Genomic DNA, 15,672 nt, shown 5'->3' with positions numbered 1-15,672 from the left:
GAACTACAGGAGAGCACATATTTCAGCTTCTGAATGAATTTATCGAAGAGAATGGCATCGACTGGATAAAATGCGTCAGAGTTTGCACAGACGGTGCTAGAGCAATGACAAGCCGACACAGAGGTGTAGTTGCACGAATTGAAGGGTTTGCTCCAGAAATGAATGGACGCATTGCAACATCCACCGCGAGGCCTTGGCCATCAAGAAAATGCCTGACGATTTAAGATCTGTTAGACTCTGTTGTGAATTGTATCAAGGCTCGAAAAATGAATTCACATCTGCTTTGCTCGACTAAAGAGGCTCACTCCTCTCACTGAAATGGTGCTTTTTTGTTTATTTTTATTTGATGTTCCTATTTTTTTTTCTGTAAAGCGCTTTGAGAAGCCACCTTTAAAGGCGCTATATCAAATAAAGTTTATTATAATATTTATTATATATGTATGTGAGTGTGAGCGCACGTGCGCTCATGTTGGTCATTGAGAATTTCTGGGGTTCCTATGACAAGATGACTTGTAGGTGGTACTTGGATGCTTTGGTTTGATCAGGGGTGGTACTTACTCCAAAAAGTTTGAGAACCAATGGTCTAATTGAACCACATTTTTTGTGATTTATCATCCTGTTTGTGCCTGGATTCTGCATGCTTTAACATGTAACAAAATTAAGATTAAACTATACTATAGATGTTTACAGTTGTTTGAAAGTACCTGTTGTAAGTTTTGTTCAGCCTATCTCAAAGCTAATTCTATGCAATTTTAACGTTCAGCTTTTCACAGTTTTTCATGTATTTTGTTAAGTAAGGGGCATAATGTTTCAAACTGTATGCTACATTTGGGAAGAGCTTTCACTGTGCTGGTCTAGCATCTGAATACCATTGGGCTGTGCAAGAAACATTGGGTGCATGATTAAATAGAGCTAAGTACTGCTGTCTGTCCCAAATCCTTTCACTAGCAAAAACACAAGTCGTACTCCAGGCATATAACTTTGTGCTTACTGGAAAACATGATCTATAAAAATCTATACATTTGTATTAGAGGAACAATGATGGAACCTAGATATTGAACAACTTGACAAATTATGTGGCATAATAGAAGGAGATTATATAGTGTTTTTGATAATTTAATGAGAAATGCCTTTCGTTAAACATTTAAATGCACTCTGCTTAAAATGTCATTTTAGTCTCCTATCAGAGACAGTAGTTGTTAATTTTTGGCTGGTAATAAGAATGTGGACATAGTTCTAACTGTATGTTTTTTTTAAGATAAAACATACAAGTGCATGCCATTGTTACTCAAGTAACTACCTTAATTGATACAAAACTTCACATGCGTGTTGATCAGGTGTTGTTTTTTCCCCTATTCTAAGAAAATGAAATTTAAAAACAAAGAATAGTGATCACATCCATTACACATATGCATGTTCTCTGTTTATTAGAACATTTACTTTTTCAGAAACGTTTTTTCCTGAATAAACCATACTTAAGTATGCACATGGATAAATATCCATACATTAGAACCTTGTTAAGAGTTTTTTGTTGTTGTTTGTTTTTGAGTGCTGTATAGTGGAGGAGCCATTTTGGCGGTAATGAAATGTATCTGTATTTGTGTGCTCTGAGAAAGTTTTGACCTGTTTTAGGAGTAGCTACCATGGCAACATAATGATATGATAATTGAATGGAGGCCTCTTTGCTTTCCACCTTCTTTCTCACACTGATGCCAGGAAGATCAAGCCCTGGTAGCCTTTCTTTGCCTTTGGGTCCATGCAAATTGGATGATACTAAAGAACCATTTTCCTCCAGACTCCCTGCTCCTGTTAGATAAATTATCCCGTATTCAGGGGAAAACATTTATGGGAACAGGCAGTTTTTGCACAAGTTATTGCCATGTCACCTAAACAATACTAACAGAAAACTTTAGTGTTGGAGTTATTGCCTGTTGTTGATTCTTTGACTTTTGTGTTTATAGTTTTTGCATTTTAGATGTATTCCAGTTAGCATTTTATTAATTCCAGTGTAGATTTATTTTCCTCATGATAATTAGCCAGAAATTCTATGGTGATCACATTTGGTTTACATTCCAGTTTCAGATGGTTAAGGGCAAGTGTGCATTATCTGTTAAAAAATAATTAAAAATTACTTTGGGAAGAGCAAAGTCTTAAATGTAATGCCTTTTTAAAGTTTTCTTGGCAAAAAAGTGCAGGCTGCTGTACCGTGTGCAAATAAATAAACCCTTTCCTAGCTCCTAGCTCTGGAGTGAAAAAACTACATTCGCTGCTTGTCATGCACTGTGGAGGCCAATACCAAATGTCACTGCATCATTAACCCTTTAGAGCAAAGTTAGTAGAACATAAATGGAGAGGAACAAATCTATTGCATTGCTGAAGGATCCCAACTTTTACCAAGCAGAATAAGCTTGTGTTCAAATTAAGAATGAGAGTCACTTTTCTTACATAATGCCCTGCAGGAAGATTTATGCTATGTATCGTTATCTGCAAAGCCATGTCAAAGAACCGTACTAAGAAACCATCATTTAGAAGTGACAGTTACAGAATAAGTCTTAATTTGGGACAAATATTGTTTATGCTCCAAAAAAGTAAAACCACCGTGTTGGTACAAGACTAGACTGACGTACATGGTAAATAGAAACAAGAACAATATGGACAAATATACTTAACAATGTGCATTACTTCTATCTAAGTAAAATGTCAATAGCTAAACTTTAAATTCTCAAAGTGTTGTAAGTCCCGTGTAGAGCTCTAGGAAAAATCAGTTGTTTTCTAATCAAATGCTAAGGTTAATTCCAAACAATCTAAGACATTTAATGTATCTCAGCTGGTACTTCCGAGCGTGTGAAGTGAGCATTAAATATCATTATGTGGTTGTCGGTAGCTGATGCTCTCCACTGCTGTGTTCCCTGTGGTGGCTCAAGCCGGGTAGTGCACTAGCACTCCTGTCTCCAGTACTTGTTTGGCAGTTTGCTACACATCCCCTGGCAATTACCTAGTCACTCCATGTGAAATTGAATTGCTCCAATCAGCTTTCTTAAAGTCTCAAAAGCAGAGATGAGGCTGAAGAGTGCACTGAAACCATGACATTGCATTATCCAGTAATCCTGTTATACTAAAGATCGGAGGGTGTAGAATTATCTCCCACACATTAAGTCATTCAAGTCTTCAAGGAACCATGTTCAGGTTTTATAATTTCCACCTCAAGCAGAAGGATTGCAGCATTTTTATCTTTTGTTTTTACCACTGACAATATATATAAGCATAAGTATTTAAATGTTTTAAAACCATCCCTAATTTAAGTCAAGGTTTAGCCTACATTTTAACTTAGTGTGTAATGATGTTTTACTTATAGGGAAAGAAATAATTTGAAAGGGAAATTTGAGAGGTCTGATAAATTAATTATAAACCTGCATTTTTCCTTTGAGAGGCCATTTCAAGATCGCATTGCAGGTGACAGGAACTTTGCTTCTGCTGTGGTCTGTGCACTACAATGAAAAGTCTGTTTTGATAACCATAATCTTCCAACGACGTGGAGATGCCTTTTTGAGTATCTCATAAAAATCAGAAGATGACCTTCCTCCCTCTATTGTAAACCTTATGCTTCTTAAGATTTTTTTGTTTACTTTTATTCCTGTGCTAGCAGTTTTTAGACAGCCTAACCACCAAAGTTTAGAACATTACCTTTGTGGCCTGACGCAAGATACACTACGATAGTTTCATAGCGTGTGTTCCTCCCAGGATTTCCCAAGTATTGTTATGCAGCTCGGGTATAAGAAAGAATGTGCAATAGCTATAGCAGTAGTATATGTTTTGGGGAATGTGTTTTGCAGGGTGGATGACATATGGGAGGCAGATGGATCCTGTCTCATTTGTTAGACTGAAATGTAATTGTCAAAGTGCTATTTTTTTGGATGCGGAGTTAGGTAATTCCCAGAAAACACCATACAAAAAAGCACATTTAAACTTAGGCCTCAGATATGCAAAAAATCTGCTTGGTTTAATCCCTGAGTAATAAAACAACAGGAAACCAATGGGGCAAATTCAAGAAGAATTCTGTTCATTCTACTGGTTGTCCGCAATCTGACAAAATTCAGATTTTTTTTTTCGTATGGTATTTAATTTTTATAAAGTTCAGTAAAAAACGTGCACGACTTAAATGTATTATGATGAATTGTTTGCTTAAAGTAATTCATAATACTTTACTGTTACTATGTCTCAATTATTTGCAAGAGGTTTTATTCTGATTTTATTTTTAATTAAACTTTATCCTTGGCTGGATGAGCACCCTTTGCCTAGATGTCACAGAATAAATAATAGGTTTGTCCACCTTTTGCAGCCATGACTGTAGTACATCGGTACATAACCTAATCAGAGTCTAATCTTGGAGAATGGCATTCCATGTCGAGATGACCTCAGAAGCAATCGTAAACACTTGCTCTCTGAAAATAGAAGCCTTGCAACATAAAATTGAGGGTCCTCTTCGAGATTATTACATCACAGCATTTGAATTAGACCATTTTCACATTTTAAATCTCTAATTAGAAAGCATGTATAAAGCTGAAAATAGCTTTGAATTACTGAAGTGCAGTCGTCCATTGTGTTTCTTAGCATAGCTTACCATCTTTACCTTATATATAGTAAAACCTAGGTATTCATGAGGGTTAAGTACCTTGAAGTCTCTGCAAATGGTAATTTTGCAAACATAGGACTTAATACCTTATGGAAAAAACAGGGCATTTTTGTTATAACTTAACAATTTCAAAAGTAGTGTTCATAATTATTGGTAGTGAGAATTTTGATATAATGCTGTGAAGTATAGCATTTTTACCCTTAAAATACAAGTTATTCCATGTGCAAACAAATAAATTAGACCACTATTATGATATTGCTATATAGTATACCCTGTTATAAATGCAGCACTACTGTACTTTAATGGAGTTAATTACAGTATAGTAATGATAGAAAGAATGTAAATGAAGCATATTCACTCCATTCCCATTCTCCTAACTCACTCTCCTGCTCCAGTGGTTTATCTAATTTTCCTCTAATTTCTTGTTATCATTTTCTGCCAAACATGCAAGAACTGAGACCATGATAACTTAGAGAACAAAGATTTTTTATTATCATTTATTTTGCAGCATAACACTCATATACAGGCATTACTCTCATAACAGGTCTACACACAGTTTCCTGGCAGAAACTGAATAATTAAAGCATAATCTATGATGCATTTCTACATAAACTTAAACTCTTTGTTAACCAACCTGTGCCTTTATTACAGAGAATTATTAAAGACACCCTCCTTGTTTTTCTCCTTCTCACACGCTTTTAGCTTAAGATAATGGAAATGGCAGTTTTGGATAACCAGACTGACCTAAGGGTACTCACAAGTATTTCCTGAGAATTTCAGTGATATAGATGTTTTATATTATGTGCCATTGATACCACATCTTCATTAACAGAGGCACACCTGTTTGAGTATTTAAGAAAAGGTTTTTAAAAACAATGTGCTTTTTATCTTATTTGGCTTTCTACAAACTGAAAATGTTTTTTTCTTAAGGAGATCAAGGCGGGGTTGGCTTGATAATTTATGATTTTGTCTTAAGAATCTTTGTACATAAATGGTCCTATTATAAAGTATGTGTTTACAGTCCTGGTATCCTGTAGAATTTGTTTATGATGTGGGTCAAATTTGATAATGATCCCTCTATGAACTTTTTCCTAAAATACCATAGAAGAGTTTAACAAGAAAAAAGTCTGCTTTCATCTTAATTTAGTAATTATAAAACAAAAAGGCTGTGAATGTCTGAATAATGTTTTTAGACAATTGTGTGCCTAATTGTGCCTTGCATGGTTTTTCTTTCTTAGCAATCTTATTCATTAGGAACTGTGCTTAAGTTCACAGAACAGTGCAGGCAGAAATAAGTGCTGCAGTTTGCTTGTCTCTGTGTCAACCTGAAAACCCACACATCATCTTTCATACTAACATATAAACCTTTGTTGTTTTGGGCACTTGTTTTGAGTACTGATACTGCCCTCTTGTGCTTTTGTGGTGTGTTTGTGGTACTGCACACTTTGTATTGCAGAGGGCAGGTAGCATTAGCAACAAGTGTTAGCTAATGTAAATGAGAGTTTATTTTAAATGTGGTTACCATGTGAGGGCAGTAGTTGTAATAATTGTATTCCCTATTTGTCAAAAGACTTTATTGTTTCAGGGCGAATCACTGTGATCTCTGCTCTGTTTAAATGTAGTAGGATCATTTTTGGTTTTTTTCCATTATGGTTGACTCTGATTGGCTTTCAAAGACCTTTTTATGAACACTAAAGTGTGTTGTAACCAGTAGAAACAATGTAGCATTGGTCATTTGGAATTCTCACCTTGAAGGGTGGAAACAAATGAGTCTGAAAAAAGCAGGTGAGGCTACTATTGATAAGGGAATTGTTTTCCTTATTTCCAGTTCCTTTGCAAATTTGTAATTTTTGTTTGTTTGCTTTTAGGCTATCCCTTCACAAGTCTAGCTCTGAAGATGGATCTGTGGGTTAGTATTATTCTATTTGTGCTGAATATCCTGTAGAGTTTACAGCTAACAGTGTCCCTGATGAGCCACTATGGCTCTTGTCTGGACTTCACTTTTCTTATCTTCATGAGAGATTGCAGTAAACAACACTGCAATAGTAAATGCTTAATTTCATATTCATTCGTATCCATTCATTGGTATCCTGTGCTGACATGATCAATGGCTTGCTCTTTAAAAACAAAAAATCAGACAGTTTTATACAGGCTAAGATCAGCCACAGAGATCTAAGGGCTCATGCTGCATGTTGATATCTCTACTGAGGTAACCAAATATTGGTTGAATTGAAGCATTTTTTAATTTTGCTGCTCCTGCTTCAAACACTGCAGCTTATATTCAGGATACCCTGTGGCCATGGGAGATCTTTCTGGTCATTTTGCAAGGATCAGACTGTCAGGTAACTCAAATGCTCTGCTAAGGTATTGCCTGCAACCGTCTACCCCACAACCCCCCTCAGTACCATTTTATAATCCCCACTCCCTCTGCAGGAAGGGTATCATCTAGTTGTTTGTATAGTCTCTGTACCAGATTCTGTGACTAGTGGAAGCTGTTGTTTGTTGAGAATGATGATAAGTGCAAGGAAAATTGTATTATCTGATCTTGGGGCTGTTGTGGCTGTAGTGTACATCCCAAGACACAATATAGAGGGTCAACCCCTTCCCCCACCAAACACACACCTTAGAAAATGTCATTGGAATGCAGAAAATGCTTTCCCTGGTAGCCAAGGTCTGAGAGCTTCAAAGCTTTTCTGAAAAGTATTGCCGAAGGGTGAAGGAGAAAAGTCTTTGAATTTTTATTCAATTATTGTTGCTTATAGAAATAGTAGTGATATTTTTTTCTATTGCTCCAAAAATATTATTATCCTGTATTTATTTTTAATTATCCTGTTTTCTTTTATGGTCTTACCTGTTTTTGGGGGGTGATCTTAATAAAATCTTTAAGAACCTTCAGTTATAGCATATCATATAGCATGAAAGCATATACAGTATGTAATTCATGTAGCATAAAAGTAATACTGTTGCTTTTTCAATAGTTGAAAATATGCACTCAGTATTTGAGAAAATTAACAGCAATAATTAAATGCATTTTTACTTAACTATGTAATTAAGTAACACTTGGATCAAGCAATACTGTAAAAACCTTGTTTAATGTTTTTTTCTAACATGAAATCTTCATCCATTATTAGAAAGTTGCTTATTTATGCTAATATCTGCAGCATTCCAGGGCCTTGTAATAGAATATAACTGGGCTGTTAGATTAATATTTAACATAACTCCAGCATTAAATCTTGATATAAATAATGAAAATGTTGCTGTGATTTAATATACAGTTTAATTTGAAGTATTATTTAAGGTTTATTGATTCCATTTTTTCAATGTATTAATTTTAAGGACAAAATTAGAATATTTGTTGCAACTTTATTAAAAATTCCTTATCAGAATATTTAGCTTCCTTGTTTGGTTATTCCTTTGATGTTTTTGTGGAGGTTTCCTAAAAAGACCTTCCATTGAAACATTTCAGTGCTCTTGAAGTGTTGCCCTATGAATTTCTTGCTGTTAGTCATATATCAATATTTTATATTGATATCTTTTATATTTTATCAAACACATTCTACTGAAAAATGGAACATGTTCTGTTATACAAAACTGGAATTGGCAACACTATTGTTCTTTTTCCCATGTAGAGTTTTTCATTTTTTTAAGAATACACATTTCTCTTTTAACATGACTGAGCCTGTTTTTTTAAAGGGAAAGGGGATTGCAAGAAGAAAAACAAGTCTTTTTGGCAGAATTTTCGCAAGTCACAGAAGGGAGTAATGCGGCAGTCATCAAAAGGTATGACAATCTGTGAAGAAACACAGAGCAGCCTTCGTCTACCAAGCAATAGACCTTGGAGCAATTAATTTCTAAACTGTAATTATTTTTTAAATAATTGGCTGACACATTTATCTAAACCAAATCAATTTACATTTGAACAGCTCTGCATTTCACTGAAACATTTGCGTGAGGTACCTTGCTCAAGGATGCTACAGAAGTGTCCCACTTGGGATTTGAAACAACAACCATCCAGAGCTCTTTGAATATGCTCTCCTGCCTCTCCTATATATTGAACATCTTTGCTCACTGAGGCTCTTTTTACGGATCCCATTCTGTGTTGCAGGAGAGGACATTGGCTACGTGGCCAGTGAAATCACAATGAGTGATGAGGAGCGCATCCAGCTGATGATGATGGTGAAAGAGAAGATGATAACGGTGGAGGAGGCCCTGGCCCGGGTAGGAATCCCCTGTTTCTGGACCCATTTCCTGAGAGGAGCTCATAAAATCAAACCCAGAAGGTCATACAGCCAACTTGCTTTAAACTTCAAGGAAAGAGCTTGATAAAGCTGTTCTGACTTTATCTGCCTCATGGAAGCAGATGTGGCCTGTGGCACCTGCCTCACAGTCTTGCAGGAACAGGTTATCAGCATTTACAAATAGCTAACCTTTTGTGAATCACAGTCCCTACAATGCAGAGTGGAACACACTGCTCCTATGTCTTCTTCATGCTCCGGTCACCTCTTACTAAAACCACTTATCTGAAATTAACACTTCCTAACAGACTTGTACTTTGCTAGGAGGCATATCATTTTAGAGGAAGATTGTGTTGATATTGAATTCTGTAGAGACATAGAACGTTAGTTTCCTGTCAAAGCTCCCTTGGAGGTTTATTCCTTTTTCTGTCCCATTGTCCCCAACAGCAGGAGCAGCATCATGATTGTGATATCTATTTTGCAAAAATCTATAAGTCCAAAAATATTTATTTTTTTTACTACAAGATAAACATTTCATCTGATGACTCAAAGGATGATTCTTTTCAGGAAATAAAACACCATTTTTGGTTCTGTTTTACAAAATAACCAGATTTGGTACAAAATAGTCATTAATGTCTATTAATGACTATTTTAAACTCATTGCATTTTTATATAATAATTTATGGAATTTATTTTAGATTAAAACATATTCAGTCTAAACATTAATTAATTACGAAATTACATTATTAAATGTCTGATTATTTAATGTACGTTTTCGCGGCAGTTATTTGTAAATTCTCTGTTTTGTCCAACTAGTTGGCACAAAGTAAAAGTCATGACTTGTTTAGAAAAATAATACAAATGATTTGTTGTATTTGCTTACTGTAGTCATAATAGTAATTATAGTCAGTGTTGTAGCCATTGAATACCAATGCAGTCAACATCACAGACCCCAGTTGCATTTCCAGCAACAAAAAGCATCTGAGTCATTTCCTAAACTCTTCTTCTCTGTAGCTGAAGGAGTATGAGACCCAGAGCAGACAGTCCGGCAGTACTGACAATGCAGAGTGGACTGATGAATCCAATCCTAATATAAATGAGTCCTCAAACTGCAATGTAAGTACCGCATTTTCTTGTCTGCAAATTAAATTCCACAAAAGCGTTAAAATATATTTTAATAAATTCTGAAAAATAATTGCTATGACTTAAACCACTGTTGTGATAGCTCACTATTTTATGGTGTATTACTAATCTAACTTTGTCTAAAAAGCTAAATATTTTCTACATTAGGTTACATTCATGCACTTTATCTATACTTTGCAGCTGGTGGGATTCACAGGGTGAGTGTAAATTAATTGACGGGATTGCAGATCAATCCTGAATTCCGAATTAAGCACAAAGTCTTTAAATTTGTCATGATAGTCACCATGTTGTTGAAAACCCCTCATCTCGCCAGGGGTGAGAGTGAAAGTTTTTCCGAACTGTGATGTGATCCGACCCTTCCTGCTAGTCACTGTAATGACTACTGTACAGGTTGTGCAGCAGCATTTCACAGCAGAAATGCTCCAATGTTATCTGCATGCAGAGTTAACAAGTAACTAGTATTGGTCAACAAAACTGTCCTGAAGTCGAGAACAATATTTCTGTGGGATTAAAACATGTATTAACAAGCCTGCTTGCCCACAAGCTTGGTTTTGTTGTCTTGATCTCAATTGCAGACTATGGCGCTATGTATACCTGGAGATTTTGTCTATTTTGTGATGTAAATTGGAGATTTTGCACCTTGCTGTATACAGTGGTGTGAAAAAGTGTTTGCCCCCTTCCTGATTTCTTATTTTTTTGCATGTTTGTCACACTGAAATGTTTCAGATCATCAAACAAATTGAAATATTAGACAAAGATAACACAAGTAAACACAAAATGCAGTTTTAAAATGAAGGTTTTTATTATTAAGGGGAAAAAAAAATCCGAACCTACATGGCCCTGTGTGAAAAAGTGATTGCCCCCCCTGTTAAAACATAAATCAACTGTGGTTTATCACATCTTTGGAAAGCTGAGTTCAATTTCTCTAGCCACACCCAGGCCTGATTACTGCCACACCTGTTCTCAATCAAGAAATCACTTAAATAGGACCTGCCTGACAAAGTGAAGTAGACCAAAAGATCCTCAAAAGCTAGACATCATGCTGTGATCCAAACAAATTGATGCTGATGCTTTCTAACCTCAAAATATAAAAATAACATCTCAGTGCACTGTTAATGGAGGTTTTATATGGCCAAATGTAAACACTTCAATATATCATTCAAGGAAGGCTAGATGCAAAAACTTAGAGCCCACTGAAGCTAAGCAGTGTGAGCCCGGTCAGTACCCGGATATATGACCTCCTGGGAAAAACTGAGGTTGCTGCTGGAATTGGTTTTAGTAGAGCCAGTAGGGGCCGCTCACCCTGCGGTCTCTGTGTGTCCATAATGCCCAGTATGGTGACGGGGATACTATACTGTAAAATGGCGCTATCCTACGGATGAGGTGTAAAACCAAGGTTCTGACTCTCCTTGGTCATTAAAAATCCCAGGGTGTTTCTTAAAAAGAGTAGGGGTGTTACCCCGGTGTCCTGGCCACATTTCCCATTGGCCCTTACCAATCATGGCCTCCTAATAATCCCCATCTATGAATTGGCTTTATCACTCTGTTCTGCTCCCCACTGATAGCTGATGTATGGTAAGTGTACTAGCGCACTATGGCTGCCATCGCATCATTCAGGTTGGTTCTGCCCATTGGTGGTGCTGGTGGGGACTCCCTATTACCTGTGAAGCACTCAAAGCTTTTCTGGAATGTCCAGAAAAGTGCTATATATGTGTGAGGAATTATTATTATTATTATTATTATTATTAAAAAGTCCATCATGCGCAAATTAGCTGAAGAAAATTGATAGATATTTTTTTCTAGTGTTTTCTTGAACATGACACAGGCTTTGTGACAGGGAAGTTTCATGATGGTAAAAGATAACAGCTGCTCTCCCTTGCAGAATCACCTACAGGGAGTATATGCGATATCTACATATTCTAATGGATGTTGTGTGTTAATGTTTCTGTTTGGGTTGCTGCAGCTTCTTTTAGTTATCAGATTTGGTAAACCTTGGAATATCAGTCCTGACTTTCCAAGGTGTGTCAGGCTTTGCCTCATTGCCAAGTTTTGATCTTAACAAAGATGTTGACATCTGTTACTTACACTTGTAGACAATATTTATCATATAAAAGAAATTTATAAAAAGGTTTTCTCGATTCATGTTTTAGAGTGTTATTTTTCTTTCATGCTACACCACTAAGGAGCTCATTAGGTTTATGTCTTGCCTGAACTGGTGATTATTTTAATTAATTTGTAGCTGGAAGACTGATGAGACTGATTGCTCATTCCCTCATCTCTCTTGCATTTTGTTTTTCAAATAGTATGATTGATAGATCTATCATTTACCTTATTTTCATTTTTGACTATTTTCACCTTGTGGTTCAAAAGATATGCTGATGAATATTTCAGTACTAAGCATCTACAGATGTAGCCATCCAAAATGCATGGCTACATCGTACTGTGCAGAATTATCTGCAGTTTAGTGTGTTATACCGCAGTATGTGATAGGTTGTTTTCAAAAATTTCAATTTATTAAACGTCTATTTTTGAGATGGGGTGTTCCAGACCTTTGTTTAATTTCTGAAACCCTCTATATTCCATGTTTTAACCTTTTCTATGATTACTTGTGTTCATTATCATAGTAAAAAACCTCATACCTTTTAGAATCTGCAAAATAGAGAATGTAGTATGGAATTGCTTATCTAAAGAAATTTATAACGATATTAATTTAAGGATCTAAATATATGTATTTATATAGCTGGTAGTATTAGTGGAATATTACTGTATTAATATGTTTTATTTTGAATTTGACTAATTTATGCATGATTACTTTCGAAACATTTTTAAGCTGTTCGTCTCGGCTGTGTTTCCGAGCAGCCCGTTGGTACAGCGGGTTTGTCAATAGGGGTTCTGTCTAGCCAATCTTTGATCAATACCTGCTTAGAGCACAAATTTTTCTTCTAACAAATACTTTTTTAAAAATAAAATACTAAATATTATGTACACGATATTAACATGTTTTTAATATATTATAACATATCCAATGTTAAGTTATATTAATAATTAAATAAAAGCGTGAAGTAGCAAACGCGAATACTGTCAACTGTTCAACTGGTTTAAATCAAAACACTTTATTCAGTGACGCCTCAAGCCTTAAAACAAAATTGTATATATTGTAATTAGAAAACGGTATTAAAAATACCACTGAAACTATAATAATGTGTCTGGTCATTATTAACAGTATTAATTTAATAATAATTTCAAGCTTCGGTTATTAAAATGCCTATTTATGAGACACGATGTTTCAGACATCAATATCTTTGTGAACAAATGACAGCCTGCAACCTACAGTTTTAAAGATCACAATTTGTGAAAAATTTCACAGCTTTTATTTAAACAATATCTAATACCTGGTTGCATTTTTAGAAACCTTAGTTTGAATAAAGCAGATCCCAGGTGCAAGTGACTTTATAACGTGAGAAGGCATTATGCTATATTTTTTATGCATCAGTTGAAGCCTTCTGAAGTCTCTCAAAAACATAAAAATGTAACATAATATTGTGTGGCACGATTGGTAACTGATTCTTTTCATTTTAAAGAAAATAAAAAATAAGAAACAATAATGTGTCTGCCTAAAACAGACATTGCATTATTTTAAAACCCATAAAAAACGGGTTATTTAAAAACACAAAATCCATGAAAAAGGGGTGATTTTCTTTGTGATCAGCTTAGAATCTTTGTGTAAGCTGTAAGTTTTAAAAACTTTTTAATTAAATTAAACATTTTAAACACTTCAATTTTGTAAACGCAACATGCATTTCGTACAGATACAGTACAATCACATTCTCCCGTCTTCCCATGGTATGAAGCAAATTAGCAGGTAGCTGAGAAAATAGCGCACTGAGCTCAGTCAGGGAAGAGGCGGTGCCGTAAGGAGACAGTTCTTGAAATCTTGAAATCTTTTAATTATCATTAAACATAGCTTCCTCACCAATTAGTTTTATATTTGAAACCATCGCTAAACAAAGCAGGGGCTTATTGTACGTTCTAATGACATAACACATGGAAAGATTATACATTTTAATCGTTTTTAATTTTTTTTAAATAAATTTTAGAAATTTCATCTACACAAATATCACAGACTATTTTCAATTGTATTTTGAATGTTATGTCATAGTTAAATGTTTTACATACATCTAAATAAAATCAAGTGTACTATTAATCAATAATTAGTATTAAAATTCGCAATGTGAAAAAATTGTTGCACTTCCACATCTTGTAAAAACATTAATTTGTAAAACTGTATGCAAATATATGTTAAATCTGACAATAAAAAAATAAGTAAAATACAAACTTATAAAAAAAGGTAAAATATAATTTAAAATTAAGCCAGGGTTCACTTTTTTTCTGTCTCCCCCTACTCTCTCTCACCTGCTGTGATTTGTACACAGAATGGTTAAAAATTGGAACAGGTCAGGCAGGCAGAGGGAAGGGGAGGCATCTTCCCACCTCTATGACTAAAATGCCAAAGAGAAATGGTTTGAGCTACAAACAGAGCCGAAAAAGTTTGGTGCCGTCTTCTCTGCAAGGTACACTCCTTGTGGAAGAATTTTCACCTGAAACATTTGCCCACCAACAAACACACAGAAGCAAACTGAATACAAAATGAACTTGCAAGAATAGCAATTACAAACATTAAAAAACATACTTGCTTTATACTGTTATACTGTACAGTGTATTGAAATTTACACTCTATAGGCACTACACTGTGAGTAACGCAGCCCACTAAACCTCTTTTTCCCACAATTCCACGGGGGTAAGGTGATTCACAGCTGGATACAATTTTATCTTGCCTTGTGAAAGCAAAAATTCAGATATTTGTCAACATATTTACTAACACTATCCATCTCGGTAATCTCATTACACATTCTAGTGCACACTAAATGTTTACACTCCCAGTAAAGTAAAAAAAAAACTTTTTCACATGATCTCCTCGCACCAGGGGGAAGGAAAAGTGTTGGCAGTAATTTTTTTCACTCCATCACTCTGCCCAACCCCCCTGGACAGACACAGTTGATTAAAAGTCATTCAACAGGGTGTGGTGTGTTAACACAAACTCAGCTTAACAGAGCCGCTAATAAGAGCAAGGTGACTTTCTGCTCAATTAAATAAAGCTACAGTACAGACAGATTTTAAGTGTTTGTCAAAATCAGCTACTTTGCAAGTAGTACATGACTTCTCAAAAGGCATCTTTTGACTCTCGTGCAAACTCAACAAAGGTTTATTTTTTCTAATTCTGAAATTTGAACGCTATGCCTCAGGGACTCATTATAGTATTGTAGTGAATACGGTTTGCGCAGGAAAATCAAAATACCGCCACCCTCCCAGCCTGGTCTCACCTCCCGCTGTTCCAAAGCCGTTTTAAAGTATGTGTGAAATGTCTTTTCTTACTCCAGTTATTAATCCAATTGATTTTTACTTATCCGGCTATGTAAAAAAATATAGCCAAAAGGATCACTGTAAAGGTTAAATTCCAAGCTGAAAAGATAAGACTCAATGTGTCTTCTCTAACTCTTCAGTTTACAGCTCGTCCATGGTCATTCATTATTAATATTGTAACGAACGGCAGGCTACAGATGGTACAAGCTGGTTGCAGCGCGATGACAGTACACCCCTTTA

At 35.4% G+C, this 15,672-nt stretch overlaps 1 protein-coding gene across 2 annotated transcripts in view; it reads left to right on the top strand.

The window, feature by feature from the left end:
- sash1a (SAM and SH3 domain containing 1a) overlaps positions 1-15,672 on the top strand; it is a 392,361-nt gene that overhangs the window by 333,349 nt on the left and 43,340 nt on the right. For both annotated transcript variants that reach the window (XM_088933877.1, XM_088933868.1), the window contains exons 5-8: positions 6,502-6,542; positions 8,327-8,413; positions 8,739-8,851; positions 9,883-9,984. In XM_088933877.1, coding sequence (XP_088790003.1) covers positions 6,502-6,542; positions 8,327-8,413; positions 8,739-8,851; positions 9,883-9,984 — 343 coding nt within the window. The remainder of the gene's footprint in view (positions 1-6,501; positions 6,543-8,326; positions 8,414-8,738; positions 8,852-9,882; positions 9,985-15,672) is intronic.

This window comes from Atractosteus spatula, chromosome 2, assembly GCF_055471065.1.
Source record: "Atractosteus spatula isolate fAtrSpa1 chromosome 2, fAtrSpa1.hap1, whole genome shotgun sequence".
In the NCBI taxonomy this organism is placed as follows: Eukaryota; Metazoa; Chordata; class Actinopteri; order Semionotiformes; family Lepisosteidae; genus Atractosteus; species Atractosteus spatula.
Note: the sequence above shows the minus strand (reverse complement) of the source record. Positions and strands in the feature narration are given on the sequence as shown.